The 26,561-nt window shown below is 37.7% G+C and overlaps 2 protein-coding genes across 3 annotated transcripts in view; one reads left to right on the forward strand and one right to left on the reverse strand.

Moving 5' to 3' along the window:
• Positions 1-26,561, reverse strand: part of LOC105152615 (elongation factor-like GTPase 1) — a 42,878-nt gene that overhangs the window by 11,248 nt on the left and 5,069 nt on the right. The window lies entirely within an intron of this gene.
• dsx-c73A (doublesex cognate 73A) lies at positions 3,831-26,272 on the forward strand. 2 transcript variants are annotated; one of them, XM_011066959.2, is made up of 6 exons: positions 3,831-4,548; positions 9,536-10,306; positions 22,453-22,707; positions 24,124-24,274; positions 25,374-25,496; positions 25,581-26,272. In XM_011066959.2, the coding sequence occupies exons 2-6, from the start codon at positions 9,665-9,667 to the stop codon at positions 25,661-25,663; spliced, it is 1,254 nt and encodes a 417-aa protein (XP_011065261.1). In that variant the 5' UTR covers positions 3,831-4,548; positions 9,536-9,664; the 3' UTR covers positions 25,664-26,272. The 2 variants fall into 2 exon arrangements, with proteins under 2 accessions (XP_011065261.1, XP_011065262.1); XM_011066960.2 differs by lacking the exon at positions 3,831-4,548 and adding an exon at positions 5,253-5,343.

The raw sequence follows: 26,561 nt of genomic DNA on the forward strand, positions 1-26,561 counted from the left end.
ACTCTCTCGATGTTATTTGTTACTTTTACTTTAACTTAATAAAAAGTATATATAAATATATATATAAATATATATATATATATATATATATATATATATATATGTATATGCGCGCGTGTGTGTAACAATGTTATTTTTTATCCTTTGTAGTCTAATTTTCTTTGGAAAGAAAAATTTCTAATTAATGCAGAGATGAGAATATCAATTCAAAATCAGTTCAAGAAATATATTTTTGCGACACGAGAATATGATAAAGAAGCGATTTATCGATCTTCGAAATTATTGAGGATGCAGGTAAGAGTCAAGGATACGCAAAACAACTACCGATCTATCGCAAGTCGATAAAGAAGATATCACTATAGTATATCAACAAGTAAACAATAGTAGATTTTAGCGAGATATCTCTAGTTAGTGATAATAATTTAATTAAAAACTAATGCTTACATAATTTAATTAAAAACCAATGTTTAATTTTATCTATCAAAATTCACTAATTTACTATTTCAACTTGATCATTACGTAGAAATACAATAAACGGCAACACAACATTGTCTTAATCTTGTAATTTAAAAATGTAAAATTCTTTGCCGCCATATACATATATCATAAATGAAAATGAAACTAAATCATCGGAATCTTAAATATCATTTTAGTCGTTTTTCTTTCTCATTGAAGACACAGTGCTCTGCAAATAGAACAAGAAATTTTTCTTGAAACACAACAATATTCACGATGTCGTTATAAACACACCCATTATCGGCTCTCAATATTATTTTCTATTCGTGCCATCTTTTCCCTCTTCGGGAAAAGTGACTTTCTGATATTTTATACGTTAAAAAGACGTGTATCAAATTCAAAATCGAATCTTATGATTACACGTGACTCCTCCTCCTCGCGAGGGGGCCACAAAGGAACCGCTGCTCTTCTGCCGAGTTATTCCTTGGATAACTCGACAGAGACAGAACGCGAGTGGACGTCGGAAGCTGTGAGTTATCTGTGAGAACGTCACGGTCCATCACCCGCGACTCGCGGATGCTCCACTCTTGCATGTTACCATCTGCACGGCACCGTTACCGCCATGCTGTCTTAACCAGAGTTCTCTTCAATCGCGCCGAAGGTATATTTCTGTATTTGAACGGTCGATCAAAAAATTAATTTAAATCAAATTAATCTCTAAACGCCTCTTTGGTATGGTATACTTTGACTTTTTCCCAATGCTTTTTTCCAATGCTTCTATTGCTTATAACTTTTTTACTAATAAGAATACAATAATATATAGTAACGTTATGCTTTTTAGGTCCGCGATTTTCTAATTAACTTGTAGTTTAGATTTAATCTCAGTAACTTTTAAAGTTAGACTACAAAACCATCAGTTTAATCATAGCTAAAAACAGCACAATTTTTGCAATAGCATTACGTTAAATCTAACAATAAATTAATCAAAAAATGATTGAGTCTTAATATCTGGCATTTCAAAGAAAAAAGTGTTTACAATATTTTTGATGAAAAGTTATAAGCAATTGAGTTAAGTTAGGCATGCCAATGTGTTGTTCTTATGATACGTTTAAGAGTTAAGTTTTTAATTTCAAAAGGCTGTTTGTTTAAATAAATAAATAATATATCAATTAAAAGTGAATGTTGCAGATAAAAAATGATCAGCGAATAAATTGCGAATAAATTATAATAAATATTATTATAGGTACTTATTAAGATAAATATTAAAAACAAATTAAAATAGATTAAAATAAAATTGCCAGAAAAGAAAAGCTACGAGTCAATGCTAATTATTAGATGTTGATAATTAATCTATTTTTAATATTTATCAAATCGATATAAACATCAAATCATAACATGACATTAAATCAACATACGTTTCAACCTTGATCAAATCATCCTCAGGGTGAAACAAGTAATTAGACTGATTGAAAATAGATATGAAAGTAAAAACAAAAAGATCGCAATATAAATTAATTATATAAAAATAATTAATAATTTAAATATAATAAAACATTAATGATGTCATTAGTAATAAAAAAAAGTATTCATGAATTCACATTCTATTTCGATAGAAGAATTAAGAATACAACAATAAACGAGATCGCGTGATTAAAACCATTATAAAAAGTTGGTAAAAATAAACATTAAAATAAAAATTAAAATAAATAAATATTAATTAAATTAGTGAATGAAAATGAAGAAACTTTTTATCAGATAATTAATCAAGTTTCCACATATTTCTATGAATTATTCGATAGTTGTTCAATTATTCAGTTGTTCATTATTTCGCAACAACAATTGCTGTAAAAGCTGCACATCCAATGCATGGAGAGCTTAGAAAGCGAATTCTCTCATGAATATGAAGGGTTCTTCTTCGGTGAAAATGTATTCGAGCATCGCATGTTTTCATAACGCTCTCGTCTTATGGACGCTGGATGATATTTCTGTTAGTCACGAACTTGTTCGCAAAAATCATCGTGCAGATTCTCGGGCCATGCCCGGGGAACAATCAATGATTCTACATTTCTCGCGGAACCGTACATCTTTTCCGACACACTTCTCCAATACTTTTTTACAACACGTTATTTGTTCCTTTCTTTCCGAAGACGCGAACCGCATTCGCCTCGTTTCAAGCACAAAAACCTACTGGCATAAAGAGCGGGTCAGTTTTTCCGATTCTTAATGGTCAGCTGGAGGTTGCGTTCCCGATGAAGTCGTCGATATCGACGCTGAATCTCCGACGTTCTCCACGCTGCTTCGCGGTGAAGAAAAACACGCGAACTATGGCCGAGCGGTTGTTGCGCACCGCAGACAATGATTAGCGTCCACGTCAAATCTTATGCCTAACAGATAGTCGCAGACTTTCACCGAGATGAATCGCGCAGTCGGGAAGAATACGCGTTCGATCTTTGGAGAAAGGCCGCGCTATGCCCCAAACGTGTTACTCGACATCGTGCCTAGGATGGAAAAACCGTGTCCACGATGGAAAAATCGTGATAAAGTGAGAGCCTATAGATGACGGCCACAGAGTAATAATGGAGAGGTATGCTCTCTCTCATACGATTTGCAAAAATGATTATCGATGTGTTGGATTTATAAAGAGGAAACACAGTTTGACGCATCTATAGAGACTGCACCTCTCTATAGATTTGAACTTTCTAAAATAATTCGCGATTTATGTTTATCTGCTAATTAAGTCAAGTAAATCCATCGTAACACTTGCTTCTGCGTTTTCCTGGATTTACTAAATAAGAAAAATAAGAAAGAAAAAGAAGAAGATAAATCTTTGTCTACGTATTTTCTGCAATTTCATTACCGACATAATTGTTAGTTTTCATCCACAAATATATATAAATCAATTTAACAGACTATAAGTCTTATACAGAAATGAGCAGAAAATGAGCAGAAAGTTTATAGCTTTAGGCGGCGCATGGAAATTTCTCTCTATTCGAAAGGTGAAGATATACGTGGGAGTTCAGTCGAGGTCTATTAGATCTCAAAGTAATATTCTTAAGATCAAAGCGGCGAACAGCGATGGCTACTTCAAACAGCAGTTCCTATCTTATAAATATCTCTCGTGATTTCCAATTATGCAAAAAGAACGAAAGAAATAGAGAGAAAAGGTAGGCAAAGATAGCGAGACTTCTCTCCTCATAACTTGTCACCAATATCAATTAATAGTCTGCAAAATCTTCTTCACGGTTGATTAAGAGGCACTTGGCGGTCCAGAAACGACCGGTTCCAGCCGCAAAACTCGCCCGTGTCTTTCATCGACAGCTTTCTGGCGGGGCCGAAAGACGAAAAGCACAAGTATAATCCCGGACAAGCGCGGAACACGACGATGCGAACACGACGACGAGGGGCGACGGAGAGGCAGAAGAGTGGAAGGTGGATTGGCGGAGATGCAGCTTAGGATTCCGAGTATACCCGAGCAGTTTCTGGTTGGTTGGTAAGTGGGACTAGCGGGGACTCATAGGCACGTAGCGTCCTACGCGAGACCGCAGTCGGGCTCAAACCCCGAAACAATCTCATCGCGGGTTATCTTCCATCCACACCGGTCTCTCCGAGCACCAACAGCACCAACAGCACCAACAATAGCAGCAACGATAACGCACCAATAACGACTCGCGAACAGTACGGTTCACGGCCTCGGAAGAGAGTTGAGGAACGCGGAAGAGGGTGCGCTAGACGTGCGAGACGGAATTTTGTCTTTTGGCAAACTTGGGTGCCAAAAACAGTCCGAGTCGCGTGATCGTAGCTGTCAAATCATCGTGTACTGTATATTCGATCGCGGTAGCGCGCGAACCGTAAAGGTTTCCTTTTGGAAGAAAATCAGATTGAAGCAATCAGGGATCAACGAGAAATCGGAGAACGATTGGTGGATTAGAGCCGACTGGTCTACCGGCTTGTCAGTGGCGTGCAGGGACCGCGAGAAGTACGTCTTCCTTCTTTCCTATCAGAGATCGCGGTCGAGGTCGAGGTCGCGTTCAAGGTGGCGCGAGGACGAAAGTCTATAAGGTCGAGGGTCAGTCTACCTACGCGCTACACGAGGTATGAAATCTTCATAGTTTTGCTTTGGAATGTTAATAAAGATACGGGATAGTAGTGTACTTGCGCATTTGTATCGCATTTGTATCGTAAGAGGATCGACTCCTTCAGCTATGATTTTTTTTATTTAATACATGTGATAGTTTGTATGCTTATTTTTATTTTTGATCATTTTCTTTCATTTTCTCTTCATTTTGGTTTCTCTATTATAAATAAATCAAAAGAATTTAATAGAAATTGTTTCTTTAATAATAGATAACAAAATTACAATTTATCAATATATGTGATGACATCAAATGTAATAGATAAAAAAATATACATGTGACAAATAATTTTGTTATCTATTAGCCATTATTCGTACAACTATTATACTACAGATAACGGAACTGTGAAATAAGTACGTTTGCTTTGCCACGCGCGTAATTGTTGATGATGAAGCGATTGCTATCTTTTTTATCTTGTCTCGTAGCCACAAAGCGGTAGCTGATTCGATTTACGATTGATTCAATTTCTATATAAATGATATTTCGTGTCTACAAATTCGCAACGTCGTCAGGTGTACAAATTAACTGGATTGAGAAAAACGGGGAAGTACATCGCAGACGCGCGTTTCTCATTATTTATGTTTCTTTTTTTTTTTTATGAACAATGTTCGTTCGACATCGATGATTCCGCCACCGAAGCGAAGGTAGATACCGAAGGAACAACATTCCGATCACGACCGCCGACTTTGCTCTTCGTACTTCCGTTACAATCTACGTGTCCAACTACCGGGCGCTACCGATGCGAATCGAGCCGGTGGGTGTATTTATTATTAAATGTCTTATTCTAGATAATCGTACCTTCCTTCCTTCTTATAAGCTCTCATCCTCTTTCTTATTACGAATATTGCTCGTTCCTTCTTGGAAAAGGGAAGAGAGGAAGAAGACGATAATATATTATTATCCGTGTATCTTTGGTGGATCGTTCATCAAACAAGCCGATTTTCCATTGGGGAAAAGAATTTGCCTTTGTCTTCATACGTTTTAGATGTAACCTCTTCTGTTCAATGTAAGGTCAACTTTAATCTCGGTTCAATTTACTCTTTATTTTTTTCTAATTTTTTTATGCCCGTTTATATCAATGTTTATACACTGAAAAAAATCGTCCATTTTCCACCAGAATTACTATTTAACCCAACCAGACCATTTTGCTCAGTGTAGTTTAATTTTGATCTCAGTTCAACTATCTTTTTTTAATTCTAAGAATCAAAAATTAAGAATTAAAGTTAATCTACACTGGTAGAACTCTTAGAATAAAAAAAAAAAAGATAAACAGTAAGTTCATTCTGAGATTAATCTTACTATCGATGAAACCAGATCTTATTATTATTTCGATTCCCTTTCAAAGTAAATCAATCATAAGTAGTTTCTGCATGCAATTTTCAAATATTATCGTAAAGGGGCAAGAAAGGGACGCACATGACGCGTTTCTTTGATATCTCGCGCATTACGGCAGCCTCCGACTAGCTGTGGCAAATGATGCGACGAACCACGGGGGATTACAATGAGGAAAAGGGCTACGCAACGCGTTAAGCCAAAAGATCCGTTAGACGGTTACGTCGTCAGTGGCGTTGACGCGAGTCGCCGCGCAAATCTCTCGCCGTTTTCTCTTTGTCTTCTGCTTCGGCTTTTGAATCGCGCGAGATCCTTTATGTGTCGCGCGGACGCAAGACGTGAAACGCGAACGATTTTACGAGATCCATCAAGGTACTCTCTTTCTCTGTCTGTCTTTTTCTCCGTCGGTGCTCATATCCATTGCTAATTGCACGACGCTTTTGTGTACAGTCGACCGCCGCGCGCTTTCCTTTCAATCTCGTTAGTCCGACAAATTGCCGAAACAAACGCATGCGTATCCGTGAATGTTCGTTTTATTTGCGCAAGTAAATTAATGCTCGTTGCTCTCGCGAGTTGCTCATTAATGGTGAAATTATTCATCGCTCGCCTATAACTCTAACGTGCAACGAATTGCTAACGAGACAGAGAGAAACGTGTTTGAGGTAGGTAGATAGATAGATAGATAGATAGATAAAGGCATTTATTGTCGCTGTCTAGAGCACGTCCTTTAAGAATATTAAAACAAAAGAAAAATATAAGAATAGAAATATGTAATTAATGAAAATAATACAACAAAAACAAATCAATATAAAAAAATATGAAAAAAAAAATTATATAAAGAATTATATATTTTTTTTTTCATATTTTTTCATAAAAATATGACTTGAGAGAGAGAGAGAGAGAGAGAGAGAGAGAGAGAGAGAGAGAGAGAGAGAGAGAGAGAGAGGGAATATACAAAAAGATACCGAATGTATTATACGGTTTGATCTTTTGCGTACCTTAATGTTTCTTTTTAAAATAGCGATTCATATCATTGTAACATCGTAAAAGCGTCCTTTTTTACTCGCTCTCTAAAACTGCGTGTACCGTTTTACTGTAACTCTACAATGCCCGTTTCTACCAATGTGGATTAACTTTAACTCATCGTCTTTTTTTAATTCTTAGAACTAGAAAACGATGAAGAGTTAGTTATTAAATCGAGATTAAAATTAAACTACATATAAATGTAGTATAAATCTTTTTTTCTCCGTGTCCCTCATTACAAGAATAATGTAATTGTTACATTGTTCGTACAAATGGGCAATGTCGCGAATGTTTAAACACTTTGCGGTTGAAGCGTGGAAACTCATTCTCCCGCCCACAATTGTGCGGTTTACCGTGACGAAAGAATGGCAGAAGTATGAAAAATTTCCGAATAGCGGACAGTTTCCATTGTGCGTAAATTTAATCCATTAGAAAACAATCAGATCTTCTTCTTACGAATGAAACGAATAAACTCGAATAAGAGTCACATTTCGCAGTTAAAGATGAACGAAACCAGAAGATTTTCATTGTATCAATCCTATTATCTTAATTGGACTCGTAATAGATTTAACCAGAAAATTCAGATTCCTCCATTTTCGATCAATCAGAATTCCAGTGAATCCAACCAGGCATTTTTTTTCAATACAGAGAAAATACCCTGTAAGTGAGATTCAGTAGCAAGAGATTCGACGCGTTACAGTTTCGAATACGATCGCATTTAATCAGCATTCTTATCACGCTATCTCGCGCGTGTGTATTCACTCGAAACGATAGACATTCTTCTCTTCTTTTTACACAGTCCGTGTCGCGTTCTCGCTTCCGTTATACCGAGACGCGCATCCGTCGCAGGTACATATTCAGCAACGTGAGATACATATTCTAATGAAGCGTAATGTCTAACATCTGATGCTCGAAGCGTGCTCGAAGGTGTTCGCTCGCACCCGCGCGAGCGAGCGAGCGCAGTTTGATACGGCCTTGCTAATGCAACGAGATAACGGCTCGTATGGTCGGTTTGTACCGAATGACCCAATTTCACCAGTGTCGTATGGCATACGTGCGATAACTGTTGCGGCACAAGCACCGACGCGCGGACAAGATCGAGCACGTGAAAGGAAAATACGTAGGTAGGCAGGCAGATAAGCGGTCAGCTCGCCATGGACCGATGCACGGACATTCAGGAAGACGAACAAATAAACACGCCGCCTCTCCCAACTATCTATCTCCTCGCCCCACCTAATTCCTATCTGTCGACGTAAATGTTTCGGACGGGAAAAACGCGGTCGACCTCCTGCTCGACCGCGAAGAAAAGATCGCGAGATTGATTCGCGAGATTACAGTCGCGATCAATGCGAAAGGTCCTGTGTGTGTGTGTGTGTGTTGAAAAAAATTTTTGCGAGGACGGAAAGCGACCTCGGGCTCACGTTGAAAGGGGCACACACGTTGAATGAGGGAAAGACGCTACGTAATATTGGAAAATATATCTCGTACATACGTTTCACGTACAACGGAAATTCTACGCGATTTCGCCAATCTATCGTAACGCAATTGCAGCTATAGATTGCGGGCATTCTGGCCGCAACGAGAATTTCCATCTCTCCGAGTCGAACTTGACATGTAGCAATTACCTCGTTCTTCTTGTCTTATTTGCATAATTTCGCACGATATAGACGTTATTTTTCTCTCATTGTCACACAAACGAGAAATTATATTTCTCGTGTTATTAACTTTGCATTATCGCATTCGAAAAAAAGAGTGCATTTCGCTTAGTACGCTGGGTACGAACTCTGTGGAGACATAAAATGCGAGTAAACGATAGAAAATTATAGAGAGGAAAGATGTAATATGATAAAAGACTGGCTGGATTACGAGCTTCATACGCGACGAAATGGTACTCGAGTTCAACGTGTACTTGAGTTCAACGTGAACTTTAGCCGCGCTCAGAAAAATCTAATTACCGTTGCGAGAGCGAGAGCTCTATCCTGTTAAGGTCGTCTCAAAGCAAACATTCGGATTGTATAAAGGATTGTAAAAAAAGGGTTAAGTTCTATAATATATTATCCCATCCGTATCATGTAATAATCTCGACAAACCGCAGAGATACGAGGTCTATAATCCTTTCCCTCATTCGCGATTCCCTCATTGACGCGGAAAAGCGAAAGCGACGATTTTTCGAGGGAAAACAGGAAAGGAAAAAAAAAAGAAAAAAGAATCAATGCAAACGCAAGAAAGTAAACGCAAAAGTGAAGACGACGCGCGTTGAGCTACTTTTCGAAAAATATCTCTTCCGTTTCTTGAAAGTCCCACTTTAGACAGTCTGTAATTCATGTCTGGAATTCAGGAATTCTGCAAATAATTTTATGTGGTGTATAATATAAAAAAATATTTAATTAGAATGCACATATATACAAAGTATACATTAAATATATACATTTATATGCATGTACTTATATATTTTATATACGTATAATCAAGCAAAATGCTATCTTGAAATCTGATGGATTACGAATCGTCTAAAGTAGCTTTAACGGGATAGAAAATATACAACTGCAGTTCCATGATAGTTACTGACATAATATGCATTTTATTCGCAGGTTATAAGCGAACCACCGGTTTAAAGGAAGCGTCGCTTATATACGGTAAGAACTCCTCGAAGGAAGACAAATTGCACGCGAAAATACGGTAACGGAAACGGCAATTTTCGTAATATCGATACTGTAAGGATGCGGGCTATCCAGTGTTACGTTTGCCTTGCGTTGCTGCTGATGACAGCGTCGGCCGTCCCGGCGTCGTCGAAGGGCGACTCAGCCAAGGTCAAGAAAACCACAGCGATGACGTCCGGAGGAGGCAAGAACACCTCGGCGATCACCGCGACGACGGCAGCGTCAAGGCCGATCGCGAACGCGACGTTACATTCGTCGTCATCTTCCTCGACGGCGACGACGACGAGGACGACGGCAACGGTGCCGCAGACAGTCGCTACATCCGCCACGACGACGCTGAAGCTGCCGGCCTCGTCAACGACAATCGCGGCGACAGCGACGGCGATAGGAACGGCGACGACGGCGACGACGATATCCGCGTCGCCGTCACTAACGTCGTCCACGGCGAGTCTTCCGACCTCCCGTACTACACAGGATGGCTCGAGTCCCACCTACATCACCGAGACATCGCCGAGGATAATCTCGCCTACTCAACATACCGCAGCCACGGTGTTGTCGTCGAGAAAATCAGCGGCTTCTGCAACCGCCGCAGTCGCCGATGTCACGACCAGTTCGCCTTTGACGGCCAAGGAGACGCGGGAATCGCCCGGAAAGATTAGACCGCAAATCAAACTGACAACAAATTACACCACCGCCAGCGAGGTAAGCGCATTAATTCTAACCGATCGACCAACCGACCGGTTGACTATCCCCCTCCCCCCCCCCCTCCTGCACCGCGTCTCCGCTAGTCGTGTTTCTCGTATTGTTCCGTTTATTTTGCCTTAACTGCCGCCGGTCTTAACTATCACGGCACAGATTCCCGGCTTGTAATCGCTTTGCATGATGAATGGTCGCGAGCTCAACAGAATATCCAAGTCCTAATTGGCTTATACGTTAAGCCACGTCGCGTCGACGTACCGCCGCGAATTCCGCAAAATTCCGCGACGGCTGCTTTATGCAGTCATGCAGGTCGCAAACGCGAAGTGATTTTCGAAACGTCGACATCCTACACGGTTTAATGTTAAAATTGAGGCAGCGCGTCATCCGGTGAATTTCGCTGGAAAATCAGAAATCGTCCGGAAGATAAGCGAGGAAGTCCTCCGAGAGATCAGCGAGGAGAAAACCAGTGACGAGAAATATTCTTCGTTCGTTGCTGTTTCATTCACTCGTCTCATGCGCTCTTTCATGGAACGTTGGATAAGTTGTAATACGTTTCATTACGTTTTATGCCCGCGGTTGGATAATTCCATAATTAAAGTTTCCTTCTCTAACTTATGCGATGCGAGAGAAATTAAACTCCAGGTTCGTCGAATAATCATATCTGCAACTCCAATAGGAAAAGTTCCACGGTCTCTCATAAACGTATATTATTGGTATATATCCTAGATCCTACAAATTATTCCGAGTAAATCGGAAAGCAATATAGATAGAAACTAGGAGAAAATTACTTTACATTCGCGCTTATCGAAAAAGATTAGACGTGCTACAAAATTCCCGAAGTGCCGACGGAACTCTTTTTTTTTTTCCTTCTTCTTCTCTATCACGCGATGGAAAAGAATCCCAAATCTATCATTCCTGTTCGCCCCCTCTACTTTAAGCGAGTGCAGAAAAGCGTGTATCCGATGATGCGCGATAGAAAGGAACCCAGATTCGAGTTATACAGCCAACATAGAGGATCGTATGGGGTTTGAGAAAAAAATGCCATATAGGTCGACCGAGAAAGTAGCGTGTGCACCGTAACGTACCTCCGCGTACGTAGAAAATACGTATCTAATGCGCCCGCCGCGTAGACGACGAGCGTGGACGGATAACGCGTATGCAAAATGGCAAAAACGAGAAAGTAATCGGCATTCGGATACGGCTGGACGTCGTTACGGGACACATCGTAATTATCCAAGTTAATCGAGTGTGTGCCACGCTCCGTTCTGCGATAAACTAAGATGAATCAGGCAATTGGGTCACACCTTAGGCAAATCTTTCATAGCCAAGGGGAGAAATCATTTCTTTTCTTTCCCGTGTTTTCCTTGCGCACGCAGACTTCTGTAGTCGCTTCTAATTTACATGCTTCAGACCTTCTCGTCTCTCTCTTTCTCCCTCTTCCTCTCTTTTTCTCTATCCGCATTGAAGTAACGGCGGTACATATCGATGTTATATGAAACCGTTGAGTCATTTACGATCAAATAAGCGAACATAACGCGTCTTGATTACAAACGAACGATTTCGTTCCGTGGAATACGGTAAATCCGCCGCGCTCGCGCGCACGATGTAACGGGGTGCGCGGAGTCATTAATAATAATTAAGTATCCCAACGTATCCGTAATAACCGCGCGAACGCTAACGACGGCAATGCGTAAATTGAGTATGTAATATCTCACGTGATGGAGTTATCTGTCCCGTCCGTTGCGTTGGGTTGCGAGACGCGAACTCAGTGCGTACGGTCGTGACGAGATTAGGCCGAAAGAAAGCCTTATTATATACACTGAGAAAAAAAAATGATGTTACATCAGCAGCATTATTTTAATTTAAAATAATTTTCTTTAATTCACACACATAACACTATTAATGAAACATATCGTGCTCTTGTTTTGATAGAATCTTATTTGTTTCATTAATACTGTTATTGAATTATTATAACAAGATCGTTCTCAGTTAAAATAATGCTGTTAAGATAACGTTATTTTTTTTTTTAGTGTGCTATTAAGAATCGCCATCACATCCCAATCCGTACGAACAGTGTCGTGAATGATTACGTTTTATGTCAAAATATATTTTATTTTCGATCGCGATGCATTTTCTCTCGTCGTTAAATTATGTACGAATCAATAGAGAAAGGAAGGAAGACGAAAGGAATCTCTCTCTGAATAAGAATAACATATGCGTCTAATTAGGAGTAAATTTAATCAACTGCGATTTAATTAATTCCTCCGTCAGATCGTAACATTCGCCGGCGAGTGTGATATAATAGAGACAGGAAGAAAATTCAATTAACCATCCGGCTTAATTATCCGTGATTAATTGAATTCACTTCCTCTACCTGTATCGTGGCCAGCGTTATGATCTGAAAAGAGGGACGAGGGATCTATAGATCGCGATTAAAGTTAACCACCAACGCCGGTGAAAATCAGTCGAACTCTGACTTCGTCGACGGACGGAATTTAATTGATATACGTCATATGGAGAGAACAAAAATTTTGTTAATTTAACAAACTATCAATATCTGTAACAAATTGGATTCGTGGATATAGTGACAACAAATATACCGAAAATGAATATGATTTGTTATAATACTTTTGTTGTCCAAGATAATTCTTCTGACATGAAGACTGATGTTATAAGTTATTAGCAACATATTTTTTACCTATAAATGTACTAGAACAAATGTGATTTGTAAACTGTGTATTGTTTGTTACATTGAATAAGGAGAAATGATTCGCAATAGTAACTGATCGATCCATTTTCAATATTGTTGCTACAAATCTTTCATTCTAAAATTCCATAACTTTTCCCGATTTCCAGACAAAATTTCACGATTATCTCTAACTTCCAATATTTCGAAATTTTATATATTTTCATCCAATTTGGAAACCGTGTTAAATATTTTATTGGGAGTAATTTAACGTAGAAAATGCAAATTACTATTAACGTTGCTGACGTTGCTTGAATTTAATTGCTAAATTGATAGTACTCCGAAACTGCGTAGATGTGATGTATACGCATATCGAACTTCATTAAAACTAAGAATTTTAATTTTCCAAAAAGAAAATTTCGCAAAACTCCCTGACTTTTCCCTAATTTCTCCGATCAATTTCAATTTCCCTGATTTCTCCGATTTCCAGTTTCGTAGCAAAATCCCGGTTTCTCAAGCAAATCATCACATATAACGAATCAGTTTTTGTTCTAACAATAAACTCAGTGTGCTCAGTGTGCGTTGCAACGCTCCGGGGAAGTCACGCCGGTGCTTCACGGCAAACTGGTACAAATGAACATACAATAAGTGCATGTGAAAGAACGACTCCAGCGGGTAATTGCGGGTTGCGGAGGTGATACGAGTCGCACCATTCATCCCGATATCGAATGAAAATCGCTGGGAATCGTTCGCGTGCGTGAACGTACCGATTTCACCCTGGATTTAACGTATGGGAAGTCCGATATCCCTCGTCACTAGGGCGGGAAAAGTGAAGCAAGGCAGGTTATTTTTCTTTATCTCGTTGAGAAGAGAGACGAGGCTTCGACGGTCGTAGAACAGCGCGTTTCTTCACTGAGAGAAATGATTTTTGTTATAGGAACAAATCAAGGGAAAGCAAATGTGATATTTGTTGGAAAAAAAACGATCGATTTGTTATCGATTGCAAATTAATTCGTCAATGTAACAAATAATCAATAGTATCGCTAGCAAATAAGAGGCTCATATATATATAAAAATCGTAGACGGTTGTAAAGTCTCAAATCGTAAGAAATCGATCGATTCTAGTCAAGTATTCTTCCTATATTAGACTGTGCTTAATCGGTTTCCTACGATTTAAGATTCCTACTCTACGTAAACGAGCCTAAAGTTTATCCATAAGATTCTATATAGTTTACTTCTGTTACTAATAATTAGTTGATATAACAGAGACTCAGCAATCGTAACAACAAAATTTGTTGTCACATATTTACCTATCCTCGGTTAAAGGTACTGGTGGCTTGTTAAATTAACAAAATCCTTTCTCTCAAGTATTTCATGAACGCACGGCTAGTTTCTACGACATTTCTTTGGCGGAACAGCACTTCTTCCTTCTTTATACATATCGTATTGTAGGGAAGGAAGCACGCTCGGTCAAACACGATTATTACAGTGCACGCGTATGAATCAGTCACGGATGTCTAAGGGTAACGATCGTATCTTGAACGCCCGTTGTCGAGTTAAACTTCGATATTGGCAGAAATTCCTGATTTTATCACGTGCTGTAATCGACCATGCTCTGTTTCCATTTGATTACATAATCCTCCATTTGACTTATTATCGTGCGATCATTATTATCGTACTTTCTTCTTAGCGAACAATGACCGAATCGTCGAAATAATAATGCGCGTCAAGTGTTTTGCTTCAATCGAAAACATTTATCGAGGGCAAACACCTGGTACTTGATATTACCCCTTCCTTTGACTAGCGGTATAAAATACCGACATCCTGTATACGTAATAAAACTATGTTGCAAAATAAAGTGGGCACGCCGGCCATTATCGTGGAACTTTCTGCGCGGCATCGCTTTTAGGAAGGCGTATTTTCAAATGATGCAAATCGTAATTAGACGGCGGAATCGAAGTAGACCGCCGAACGTATTAAGATTGGAATAACCTCGCTTTCCTATAAGGCAGAAATCTATTACCCGCGGATTCTTGATTTGCGCTTCCACGATAACGTTCGTAATTTCCGTCCCGCGAGTATTTGGGATGCTGCATCTCGATCGTGCTCTCGACTCGATCCGTCCGGCATTAGTATTGTGGCGATGTATCCTGACGTTTACGATTGGCCTCTTTTAACCGGCGGTCCGTGGCGCATTACCGCGATAGCAAGAATAGCAGAATAGCGAGCAAGATAGAAATAGAGAAGTTTGCTAACGGTCCCGAATAGGAATTTTGCTCCTCGCTATGCATGCTCCCGACTTACGCGTAACGGAGCATAGTTTTCCGAAGACGATGGCGTGGCACAACACAACACAAAATTAGAAAGTATAAAATCAAAATAAAAATTCCAAGCATCATAACGGACGGTCTTGCTTGTATTATCATAATCTCTGATAGCCGAAGGTTTGGAGTTCACAATTGTCTCACAAGAGAACCTCTTGAAGTACGATTCTGATTTTAATGAAACTTTTTATACATATATGTTACATAAATACTCGTAAATAAACAAATAAACTTATAAAATATCAATTGGTATGAAAAGTCGATTTCAAGAAATAAAATCATTTACCCTTCATGGGTACGGCAATATTTTTAGCTTTTTTTATATCTCAGAAACTATTCGAGGCCAAAAAATATTTATCTGTAACATTTTTTAGATAAAAAATTACTTTTAAAAATAATAATGTTTTTAAAAAATAATTTTTTCAAAAACATTATTTTTAAAAGTAATTTTTTATTTAAAAAATGTTACAGGTAAATAGAGACAATTTTATTATAAAAACTATTATACTACACATTTTTGATATCTCATAATTTCTGCAATATTAGGAAAAAAAAGTTATTAAAAATCACTTTACTTTATAGGGGATAATTTCACCCTTAAAAGTGTTTTTCCGCACCGACTTATATTTTCTAAATTCATTTATTTATGTATTATCAATAAAAAGTTTCATTAAAATTAGAATTATACACTTCGAGAAATTCTCTTGTCAGAAGAAGGTCGTTTAAAGCAAGTGTTGTTTGGCTTATGAAAGAATTGCTCGATGATCGAACTGTTCGATCTTCCTCGCATTAGCCAAGTCAGCTTACACGTAATATCGCGGTTTCGGTATTCAATATTTATTGCTTTCACGCGTTTCACCGTGAGATTAAGTAATTCCGTATCTCAGGATCGCTTGCTAGAAAGTGCGCGCCGTAATTGAAGCAAATGAACGACGGCGAGGATGCATTCGCATTCTTGCTGAAAAATTCGCGTGTTACCATTTTCATTTCTCATTAAATATACAGGACTCTCCCTTCGTATAACCGTAACGATATGTCAGGATAGCCACCGTTTCGTGCGCGCTACTAATAATAGCGCTGGATACTCGATGGCATTTCTACATACAGCCGTTGTTGACGTCTAACAAAAACAGCCGTGAAAAGAGCGCAACGGTAAATGGACCGTTGGGTTCTTTTCCTCGAAGGTTAATAATTGTATTGTAAGGATCTCGGAAACGCGACATCCGCGACAGTTCGTCACGAGCGTCGTGATATCCGAGGCTACAACCGCAGTCATTACCTGTTGGATAATGACCATCTAATTCTTAAACGGACGCGCGATACCGCAATTACGATCTTTGCGTTACGATGCAACAATCTATCTCAGGATTTACGACAGGTTTCCTTTTAGATTTTACGACACCTGCGGGCAATTTCGAAAAAGGGACGTTTTTTTTTTCACTTGCGATGTCAGTGAAGAAAAACTTTGTATTACTTCCGGAGATCGTTTGGCAACACACACGAAAAGAACGGTTTTGCCAAAGTATCTAAAAAAATTGAAAAGAATTTCGACTATCAAAGTAATTACGTAGAAATCTCGAGTTAATCGGCAGTGATGTAAAAAATTTTGACGTTTTAGAAACCAGTTTGAGCGTCCTATATAATTATTTTAATCCACATTGTTAAATCTGTAGAGTGTCAAATTTAACCTAATTTAAATCGCCGCTCCTACTCAATATATCGTTATTTTATATTAAAACAATAATTAAATTTAAAATCGTGTAGTGTCAAACTTAACCATTATTTTGGTATAAAATAACGATATATTGATTAAAAACGATGACTTAAATTAGGTGAAATTTAAAACTTGACAGATTTAACAGTGCAACGAAATTATTTTCAAATGTATCTAATTATTTTCTGTATCTAATTAAATTTTTAGTTCAGCAAAATCGTCCTTATTGTGCAGCTTCTTTATTATCATTTGATATCCGATATAAAATATGTAATTATAAATGAAATTATAAATCAAATTATAAATGAAACCGAATAAAGATAAAATCAAATAAAGGAAAGAATTCTATTTTCAATCAAAGCGGATCTTGGTGCTGAATAATTGATATGCAAATTTGCAAATATATTTTTTAGTTCTATAAACGGCAAATCGATTTATCAGTTTATCGGATTAATCTTGCAAATTTGCATATCAAACATTATCAAACACCAAGATCCGCTTTGACCAAAAATAGAATTCTTTCTTTTATGAAATATACATATACTGAAAAAAAATTTAAATCTTAATAAATATTTGTTTGAATAGTTCTAAGTAAATATTTACTTAGTAAATATAAATATATATTTATTTTTGATACAAAATCAACAATTCGATTTAACTATCATTTTGTTTCATTGAGTAAATATTTATTTACTGTAAATAAATGTTTACTTAGTATTATTCAAAGAAATATATCAAGAGTTAGTCAATTTTTTTCAGTATACATACAATTTGCTCATACTTCATATCAATATCATTTTAATATTAATTTATTTGTCTCTCTCTTATTTATTCATCTTTTAAAAAAAAACTCTGACTTACGAGCTCTAAATAATCATCCGGCATGCAACTAGCTTTTTTGAATTTTAAATCACGAGGTTGCATTCCACGAGTTCACACCAGCCGTGTCAGCCGTTTCTCACATTAATCGATCCATCTAATCAATCATCTTCCGCTTAAAAATTCATATTCCGAGGACGCGTTGCACTTTGCAATACGCCGATACATTAACTCGACGAATCTACCAACGGCGAAAGGAGGGCGAGCGTTCACGGTCGTGACGCAAACGGATCAGCCGGTGCTAATATCGGTAGTGGAACGTGACGATACCGAGACGAAAAGAAAATGCGAAGGAAAATAAACGAAAAGATGGGGAGGAAGGAAAAGGATATATATAGGGAAAGAGAATAGCGGGCGATGGGCCGGTATCGCCACGGACAATTTACCGTGGCCTATTCCCTAACGTTAATCGATTCACTTTGTGTGCTACTTCGCGTTGCATTTGTCTCCACAGACAATAAATTCGAGCCGAGTGTTCTTCTTGCGTCTACATTAGAATAAAAGACGATAAATCAATTAGTGGTTCTACTTTAATCACGACTTGTCGAAGAATCTAGAGAAAAAAAAAATCCTCTCGTCCTTTTTTTCATAGAGAAGCAAACGTAGATATACAATATAAAGGAGATGATGGAAAAAAAACAGGAATAATAGTCTCCATCAGTACGTGTCTTAATAATCTAATTATGTTTTTTTCTCTAGACGTTTTCTTTAAATCTTTTATATCAGATTAAATGATAATATTCGTCGTTTTTATATTAATTGTCTACTTATAGTTTCTTTGGTACTACTTATAGTAATAGCTTTTGATTTAATTTATTGACTATCATGATTAATTATCATGTTTCAAACGTATTAGCCGTCAGTTTATTAATAAATTATTCAAGAAAATTGTTCTTTTTATTGAATTTATGCTCGTGATTTTAATCACTGAGTCTCCGGGCGATCACTTATCTTGCATGCTCTTGGTTTACCTGACTTTATTATTCAGACCAAGTTCTTCTTCATCTCGCCGCTTCATTCTCTGAACCGCTACATTCACGAGCGACAAACAAACGAACTTTTCTACAGAGTAAATACTTATGGTATGCGGACGTGTGGGACGCAGGAGCGGAAAGATAACAGAAAGAGAAAAAAAAAACCGGGAGGGAATCGTAACGTCCGAAAAAATTAAGAATCGCAAAGTAAATCCGGCAAAGAGATTCCAAGGCGAAGAACTCGAGGGAACGCAATCGCGTTTCGGTCAACGACCGCTTTATAAACGAGCGTTTTGTAGCTCGAGTTATGCGGTGGATTACGCGGCACGCGATGACATTATTTTCGAAGTCGGGCAGTTTTACGCCTCTCTCTTTGAGGTCGATCCATAGCCTCGGAATATTGAGCGGGTGACATCGCCGATTATGGTCGTCCAGAGCGGCGACATCGACCGTGGCCGGTCTCTTATTTCAAGATCGTCTTAATAAATAATGTCTTAAGATACTAATATTGCTCTGTGATTGGTTTATGTGGCGTCTGCAATGAGATTTTAAGGCGTAAAACTTAAGCTGTAAGGAAATGACGGCTAATTATAGCCGATCATTCTCCTCATGTTCGACTATAATTGGTCAATTTCTTACGGCTTAAGGCTGAAGGCTCCTGAAAGTCACCACAGTCGTATTGGATCGTGACGTCAGAAGCGAGAAATAACACGTTAATTTTTATTACGTGCCATTTGTAAGTAAAGACAATTTGGATAAAATGAAATGATGAGATTTCTTTAAAACAATAGTTTTAAAAAATAAAAATGCACGAAAGCTATCCTTATCTCCCCTGATAGTAAATAATCGTAAAAAGTGATAAAAGGCACATAAAATGTTTTTATTCAATGTGCATGCGTAGCCTATTTTTACTTACACCTTTTATCAATTTTTACGACTATTTACTGACTATCGGGAGGGATAGTTTTCGTCTATTTTTACAACGTTTTAAAGCAATCTCATCATTTTATTTTATCCATTATCTTTATTTAATAATTATGGTACGTAATAAAAATTAACATGTTATTTCTTGCCTCTGATCGTTACAATTCAATATGGCTGCGGTGCGACTACTCAGGAGCCTTAAAGTTCAAATTTTACGCTTCAAGATCTTATTGTAGACGCCTCTTTACGACATCTTAATGTACGATCCGACTATAAATACCGGCCTATAATCGGTTTGTATCGCAACGCGGACAAGCTCGGAAATGAGAGAAAGAAAAGAAAGGAAGAAGGGGAACATGGGCGAAGTTCGCGAGGTTCTTGATGATTCGCAATTAACGCGTTCACCCGTGACTGACACCGTGAGCGACGCTATCGGAAGCTCGAAACGGGGCATTTCGGACACGCTTCTACGGGAAGCTGTGGAATCTCCGTCTTGTCAGCGTTCTTTCGTGAATCGCCGTCGCGGTTTTTCCCTTCATTCATGCTCGACCGAACGCTCTACCGCAAGATACGGTCGATTCCAGAGACCAAGAAATACCTGACCCTTTTCTCGTAAGGACAGCACTGACTTTACTAAAAACCGTGCCGATTAACGATCACTCTTTATATTCCTTTGTGAGTATATAGTACTTTCTGAATTTGTCAAAATGTATGAAGGAGTTGCGCAAGGAAAATTTATATACAACTGTTATGAAAGTATCTTGAAATCTTAATTTTAATAATTAAGATTAATTACTTGAAAAAATTACAGATTAATTTTGATCCATGTGGATCAAAATTATTTCAATAAAAAGTAATATTTTTTTAATTTGTACTCTAATAGAAATATATGAAAATGTGTTATAAAATAATGATCAATTTTTTATATAAGTACTTTATGAATTCAAAAATATTTACATTGAATAATACACAACGAAGTTAGATTGAGCAGACATTTGATCAGTAAATGAACAAAATATTTATTTGTGAATCAATGAAATTTTGCACAAGTCATTTTACTTAAAATATTTGTATAACAAAAATTTTAATTTTTATTATTTTAAAAATTTTTATTTACAACAATAAAACTAATATTAAATAAAATAAATAATCTATAAAAATGAGTTGCTCAATAAAAACAGAACACAACTTTCACATGAATGCAGTTTGTTTAAAGCATAAATATTAATAATGTGTGTTTTATGCCCTTACAACCTTCTTAAGGCCGGAGCACAGACTTTGCATAACGCATAATGCATAAAGCAACCAGAAAATCAACCAATTCTTTGATTTCATAGAAAGGAAAGAAATGAGGGACTTTGATTCATTTTCTTATGCACGACTTCGGTCCATAGAGAATCTCGGTGTCGCCGACACTTTAATCATCTTATCGCGTTAATATTTGATTCTTTCAAGTCGCCGAAGGGCTAAGAGGTAAAACTCATCCTACGTAAACTCTGAGTGGGCAATTATTCATTCGTTCCTCAGAGTCTCTGAAAGTTTTGGAGAGTAAGGACGAGATGATAGCAACGTAAACGAGATAAACGAAAGAAGAGCGGGACCAGGCAAAGGCAAAGAGGGCTATCCTCGACGGCGCATAGTCTCACGTTCCAGGAAGTTGGCCGGCGATGGATATCCGCACGGACCATCTCGTACTCTATCGATACAGCGTACCTTGCCTGGCCTTTCTTTCGTCTCCTCTCTCAACTCCGAGCATTCCGCATTTTTTTGCATGCCTTACTCCTCTCCGTAGTTCGCCTCCTTTCTAACAATTTTCATCACGCGATTGGCACCGTGTAACTTCCCTTCCAAGATAAATACCGAAGACGCGTCCCGCGAGACCGACTTGTCACTTTTTGAGACAAATGCATTTTGTACTTGGAACGATTATTGGCAGGTGGAAAATTTCCGTGACGTTACGAATGTCGATGGCCCCCTTTTTGACAGAACGCAGTTTTTCTCGCATAAGCATTTAATGAGAACCGGATATTGGAGTGGAAGTTGGAGTCGAGGTGCGAATCTTTCTTCATTTACATATTAATTAAACAGGATTATGAAGGGAAAGTGCAAATTCGCAGAAGTGAAAAGGCAGACAATCGTCTCGTGGCACAGAAACATTGTTAATGAGATACCACGCGCAATGTGGGGCCTCGTTTACCATGCAATTGCCGTAGTATAAAGATGCATTCATTCGCGATCGGAGTACAAATTTATGCGCTGTCGAAAATAAGAGAAAACAACATTTTTCATAATCAGACCAAGTTATCCGTGGCACGTAGAGATCGCTCCTATTTCCCAGAGAACATCTCATTCCTAGAAAATCTCTTGAGACCGTGTTATTCGTGATTGAAGGATGCAAACCGGGAAGAGGGGGGGGGGGAAAGTTGAGCAAACACGGATTACAGCTATGTCAATCGACGAAAGAGCGCGATGTTACTTTCTAGGAAGAGGCTTGATCTAATCATAGAGCTCCGCTCGAAATCGGATCTACGGGATTACTACTCGATACCCGGAAAGTCGTTACGCGTTACGCCCATTCCTCGTAAAATCGCGCGATATATCATTACACGCGTTATTGCCAAAGTGCAAGGCCTTTTACCATTTTGCAGACGGGGGTACGATTGCCGGAGGGAGCGAGCGCGGCGCTCGCAAAACCGACCAAATATCACTACTATCCACACAATCAGCATATCTACTTGCTGCCGGAATGCGCCGTTCAGCAAGTGTGCAATGCTGTTTACGTCCGATTGAACTTCACGCAACCGCTGTGCGCCTGTCCCGGAAGGTATCGGGATCCTTGTAGTGCATCCTTGGACAGCGACGACCTGCACACGACCGAGCTGGTGACTGATCCGCGAACCAAGGTTAGTGAAGGCTCCCTCGAATGATCGATGGAGTTGAGTTTTATCATCCTATTTTTGTCATTTCGAACGTTTACTTCTATACAGTACAAAAGTTTTGTATCTGTGTTAAAAACGATCCACTCAAATCTTTGTTAAAAATTTTGTATTGAATTTTTAACATATTTAAGTACTAATTTAATTTAATTTGATTATGTTATTTAAATATTTATAATGTTAAATCGATATTCAACATTTGTTAATGTCAAAAGAACGCGATTTAGGAGTAAGTAAATAAATAACATGAAATAATGTTTTAAATTTTTAAATAAATAAGTAAAAATACGTGTTAATTAACATGTCGTAAATATTAATTTTACTATAAAAATATGCCTTCACAGTTTGTTTGCAAATTCTGTCAGTGTCACATTTTTTTAAATCTTTTTACATGTTTGTTATCTCTCTTTAGCATATTCATCTTGTGTTGAATTAACATAAAAATTTGAGTGAATCGTTTGAGACATATAAAATGTGTTAAATTTAACACAAATTTTCTAATTGTATAATAATCATTATCCTTCGTCCGAGTCTCATTATTAAGACAAAAAAAAGGACATCATAAAATCTAACAAATATGCGATTGCGAGATATTTTTAGCAGTTTTTGCACAGTAAGAAAAAGAAGAAATCATACGGGTACGTTCGACGTGTTTGCGAATTACGGATAAAAACGAACGTGTGTATAAACAATTGGAGGAGTTTCCGTTCGAGTTGCAAAAATTGCTGTTCCTGTAACACGATGTATTTTATTTTAACGTTCCTAGCGTTAAGCTATTATGGAAACGGTACCAAGGCATGGCGCCATTCCTATGGCATGACCAACCGGCTGCTGATTCTCTCAGAGAAGCTCTCTCAGGCGTTCTTAACGCGAGTTTCCTGCCGTGAGAAAAACTCGTTCACTTTCGTTCGGTGTATTAACCGTGACTTGCACACTGACGAATCGCTGCTTGAAAAGACGATTTTAGAAGCGAACTAAAATATTCGTCGCAATTCACCTCGTATTTCCGTAAGTTGCTCCCGTAGACCGCTTTCAGTAATTTCAGTCTCGTTATATTCCTGTGGCTTTATTATTATAACATACCGTAAAACGTAGCGTACCAGCCAACGTTATGGCTATGCAATAAAGAGAGGTTCTCGAACCGCATGATACTTATGGACGAGATAATCAATATAATCAATGATTGCTCAGACACGCTAATCGCATCCCACTCAAGTGACATGATAATGCCTCATCTTAAACTGTTAAAATAGCTCCGTTCTAACGCGACACGTATTCGTGCTAACGGGATTACGTAACATGCGGTTTGTCTAACCGAAAGGAAGAAACCTGTGCAAAAAAATATAAATACGACCTCGCTTATTATGGCCATGCTTATTCCAGGCCTTGACCTTGGTGAAAACGTGCGAGCCGGTCGCCGAGATGCGAGAGTGCAGAGCGTCACGGGACTGGTCCCTGTTGGCGTTGCAGAACGTGCGTACGGGAAAGTCTCACTATCTCGTAATATGCCGATGTCCCGACACAAACATACTCGGTGAGTGAAAAACTCCGAACTTTCGATTTACCAATGCAATCTTTTTCTATCGGCGCAATTCGATTTTGATGATTCTAGTCTTGGTTCAACTAACTCTTCGTCTTTTCTAGTTCTAAGAATTAAAAAAAGATCAAGAGCTGAAATTAAAGTTAATCTCAGTTCAACATTAGTAGGAACAGACATCTTCGATCTAATTTCGAAGACCAGCACGTACAATTCAGACTCAATATAACATGAAGAATTCTTGTCATGCTCTTGAATTCTTAAGCCCGCGTTTTTCATTATATATATATATATATATATATATATATATATATATATATATATATATATTAGGTGTTGGAATTAATTCGTAGCGTTTTACAAGTGATGGGAAGTACTTTCATTAATGTATTTTTTAATGCTCATGTGAAATAAATAACATTCTTTCATTAAAAACGCTACGAATTAATTCCAACACCTAATATATATAACGTTACTCTTCCGTTACTCTGTGTAATAAACATTTTATAATGCAATTTTTTATGACGCTAACTAACTAAAAATTAACGCTAAAGTTGCTAAAGTGCTAAGATTGGAAGTCATTTTGAAAAGTAACTTGTCATCATTATGCGTTACTTACTAAAAAAAAAGTAATAAGTAACGCGTAACATTACTCGTTACAAGTAACGATTGACTTTTCCAACTCTCTGATGTTACCATTATCGTAAAAAAGTTTGCAACGTCATTACCAAATCGTTATTATGGAAAGGTAACGATCGACAAAGTAACGGTGTTATAAGTAACGCGTTACTTCCCAACTCTGATCTGTGATTACCTAAAGATTAAAGGTTACCAAGAAATTTATATAAAATTCATTCATGCATTTCTTGGTAACGGTCTTCTTTAATCTTTAGATAACCGTATATCATGAAAACGCTTTATATCCATATCAAACTAGAGATTGAGATTGAGATCGAGATTGAACTTGATCAATCGGAGCAAAGTTCACTAAACTAGAAATTGATTTTCTTTCTTCTTTCGTCAAATTTAATCTCAATCTCAATCTCAATTTCTAGTCTGATACAGAGTCATTGAATTTATAATTATATTTTTTCAGAGGGACCTATGAGCCACGATCAACCGACTTATGCCAGCGTCCCGGGTATTCGGGTGTACGGAATGATGTGTGTACAGGGAAACAGAAGGGGACGACCGCTACGATATTCGCGCAGTGTTTTTGGTAAGCATTCTAAACTCTAATATCGTTTATTTTTTTCAAAAGCTTGTCCCGGATTTCTCTGAAGAATTATACGTTCTTAAACAGGATATGCAGAGGACGAAGAGAAACCACGTTTCCCTTGGGACAAGGTGCGACAGTTACTGGCGACGCCGTCTCTCTGGGAATAATTTCGCGATGCGATGTCCCATCCTGTATCTGCCATCGACGAATTTACGCGTTAATTTATAATGCTATTATATTTATAATTCTTCCAGCCATTCAAATCCCATGCCCGAACTCTCTTCATCTTCCTACCATTTCCCTCGTATTACTCTCACGCTTCCGTAACCCTCGAACGGGCGCATCATGATGTAAATTAATGTAAATTAATGTAAATTAACATTAATTAATTATTAATTTCATACTACGTAATTTTTCGTTCAAAGAATTATTTTTGCTCTATCTGCATTGATTAATTATTGATCACAAAAAGTTAAATCAGAGGTAAGGTAATTTTTAGAAATGTTTTAAACGTAAACATCAGCGTGTCCGCGCGAGGGTTAACAGATACGATAGGACGAAATCGTCTATGTCACTTGTATTCTCATTTTTATATATATTAATTACTCGTTTTAAGCATATTTATTATTCATGATTTCTATATTATTTATAATTTTAGCTATCGATTAATTACACACGACATACACAAATTGCAGTGAGGAAGACAAATGGCTTCGCCGCCTACTCAAATGTAAAGAGCTGTCTGATTACGCGTAATATTAAAAAAGAAAAAAGAATAGGAATATATTTGGCACCTGAATTTCCGACAGATAAGATCTTAAAAAAAAATCTACATTTTTTTCCTCATTATTAAAATACGAAGTAAAATATGTTAATTACTATATATTCCAAAAGTACTTGGTCATTTTTTTCAAGAATGACTATATTAATCTGACGCGATTAAAAAATGAGAAATATCGATGTAGATATTTTAAGTCACGTATTTGCAACTACGTGATTAAACAAAAACTCGGAGATGTAGTACGTGCTCGATCGTATTTATAGATATTCTAGATTATACGAATA

This window comes from Acromyrmex echinatior, chromosome 8 (assembly GCF_024713525.1).
Source record: "Acromyrmex echinatior isolate Ae372 chromosome 8, ASM2471352v2, whole genome shotgun sequence".
Classification (NCBI taxonomy): Eukaryota; Metazoa; Arthropoda; class Insecta; order Hymenoptera; family Formicidae; genus Acromyrmex; species Acromyrmex echinatior.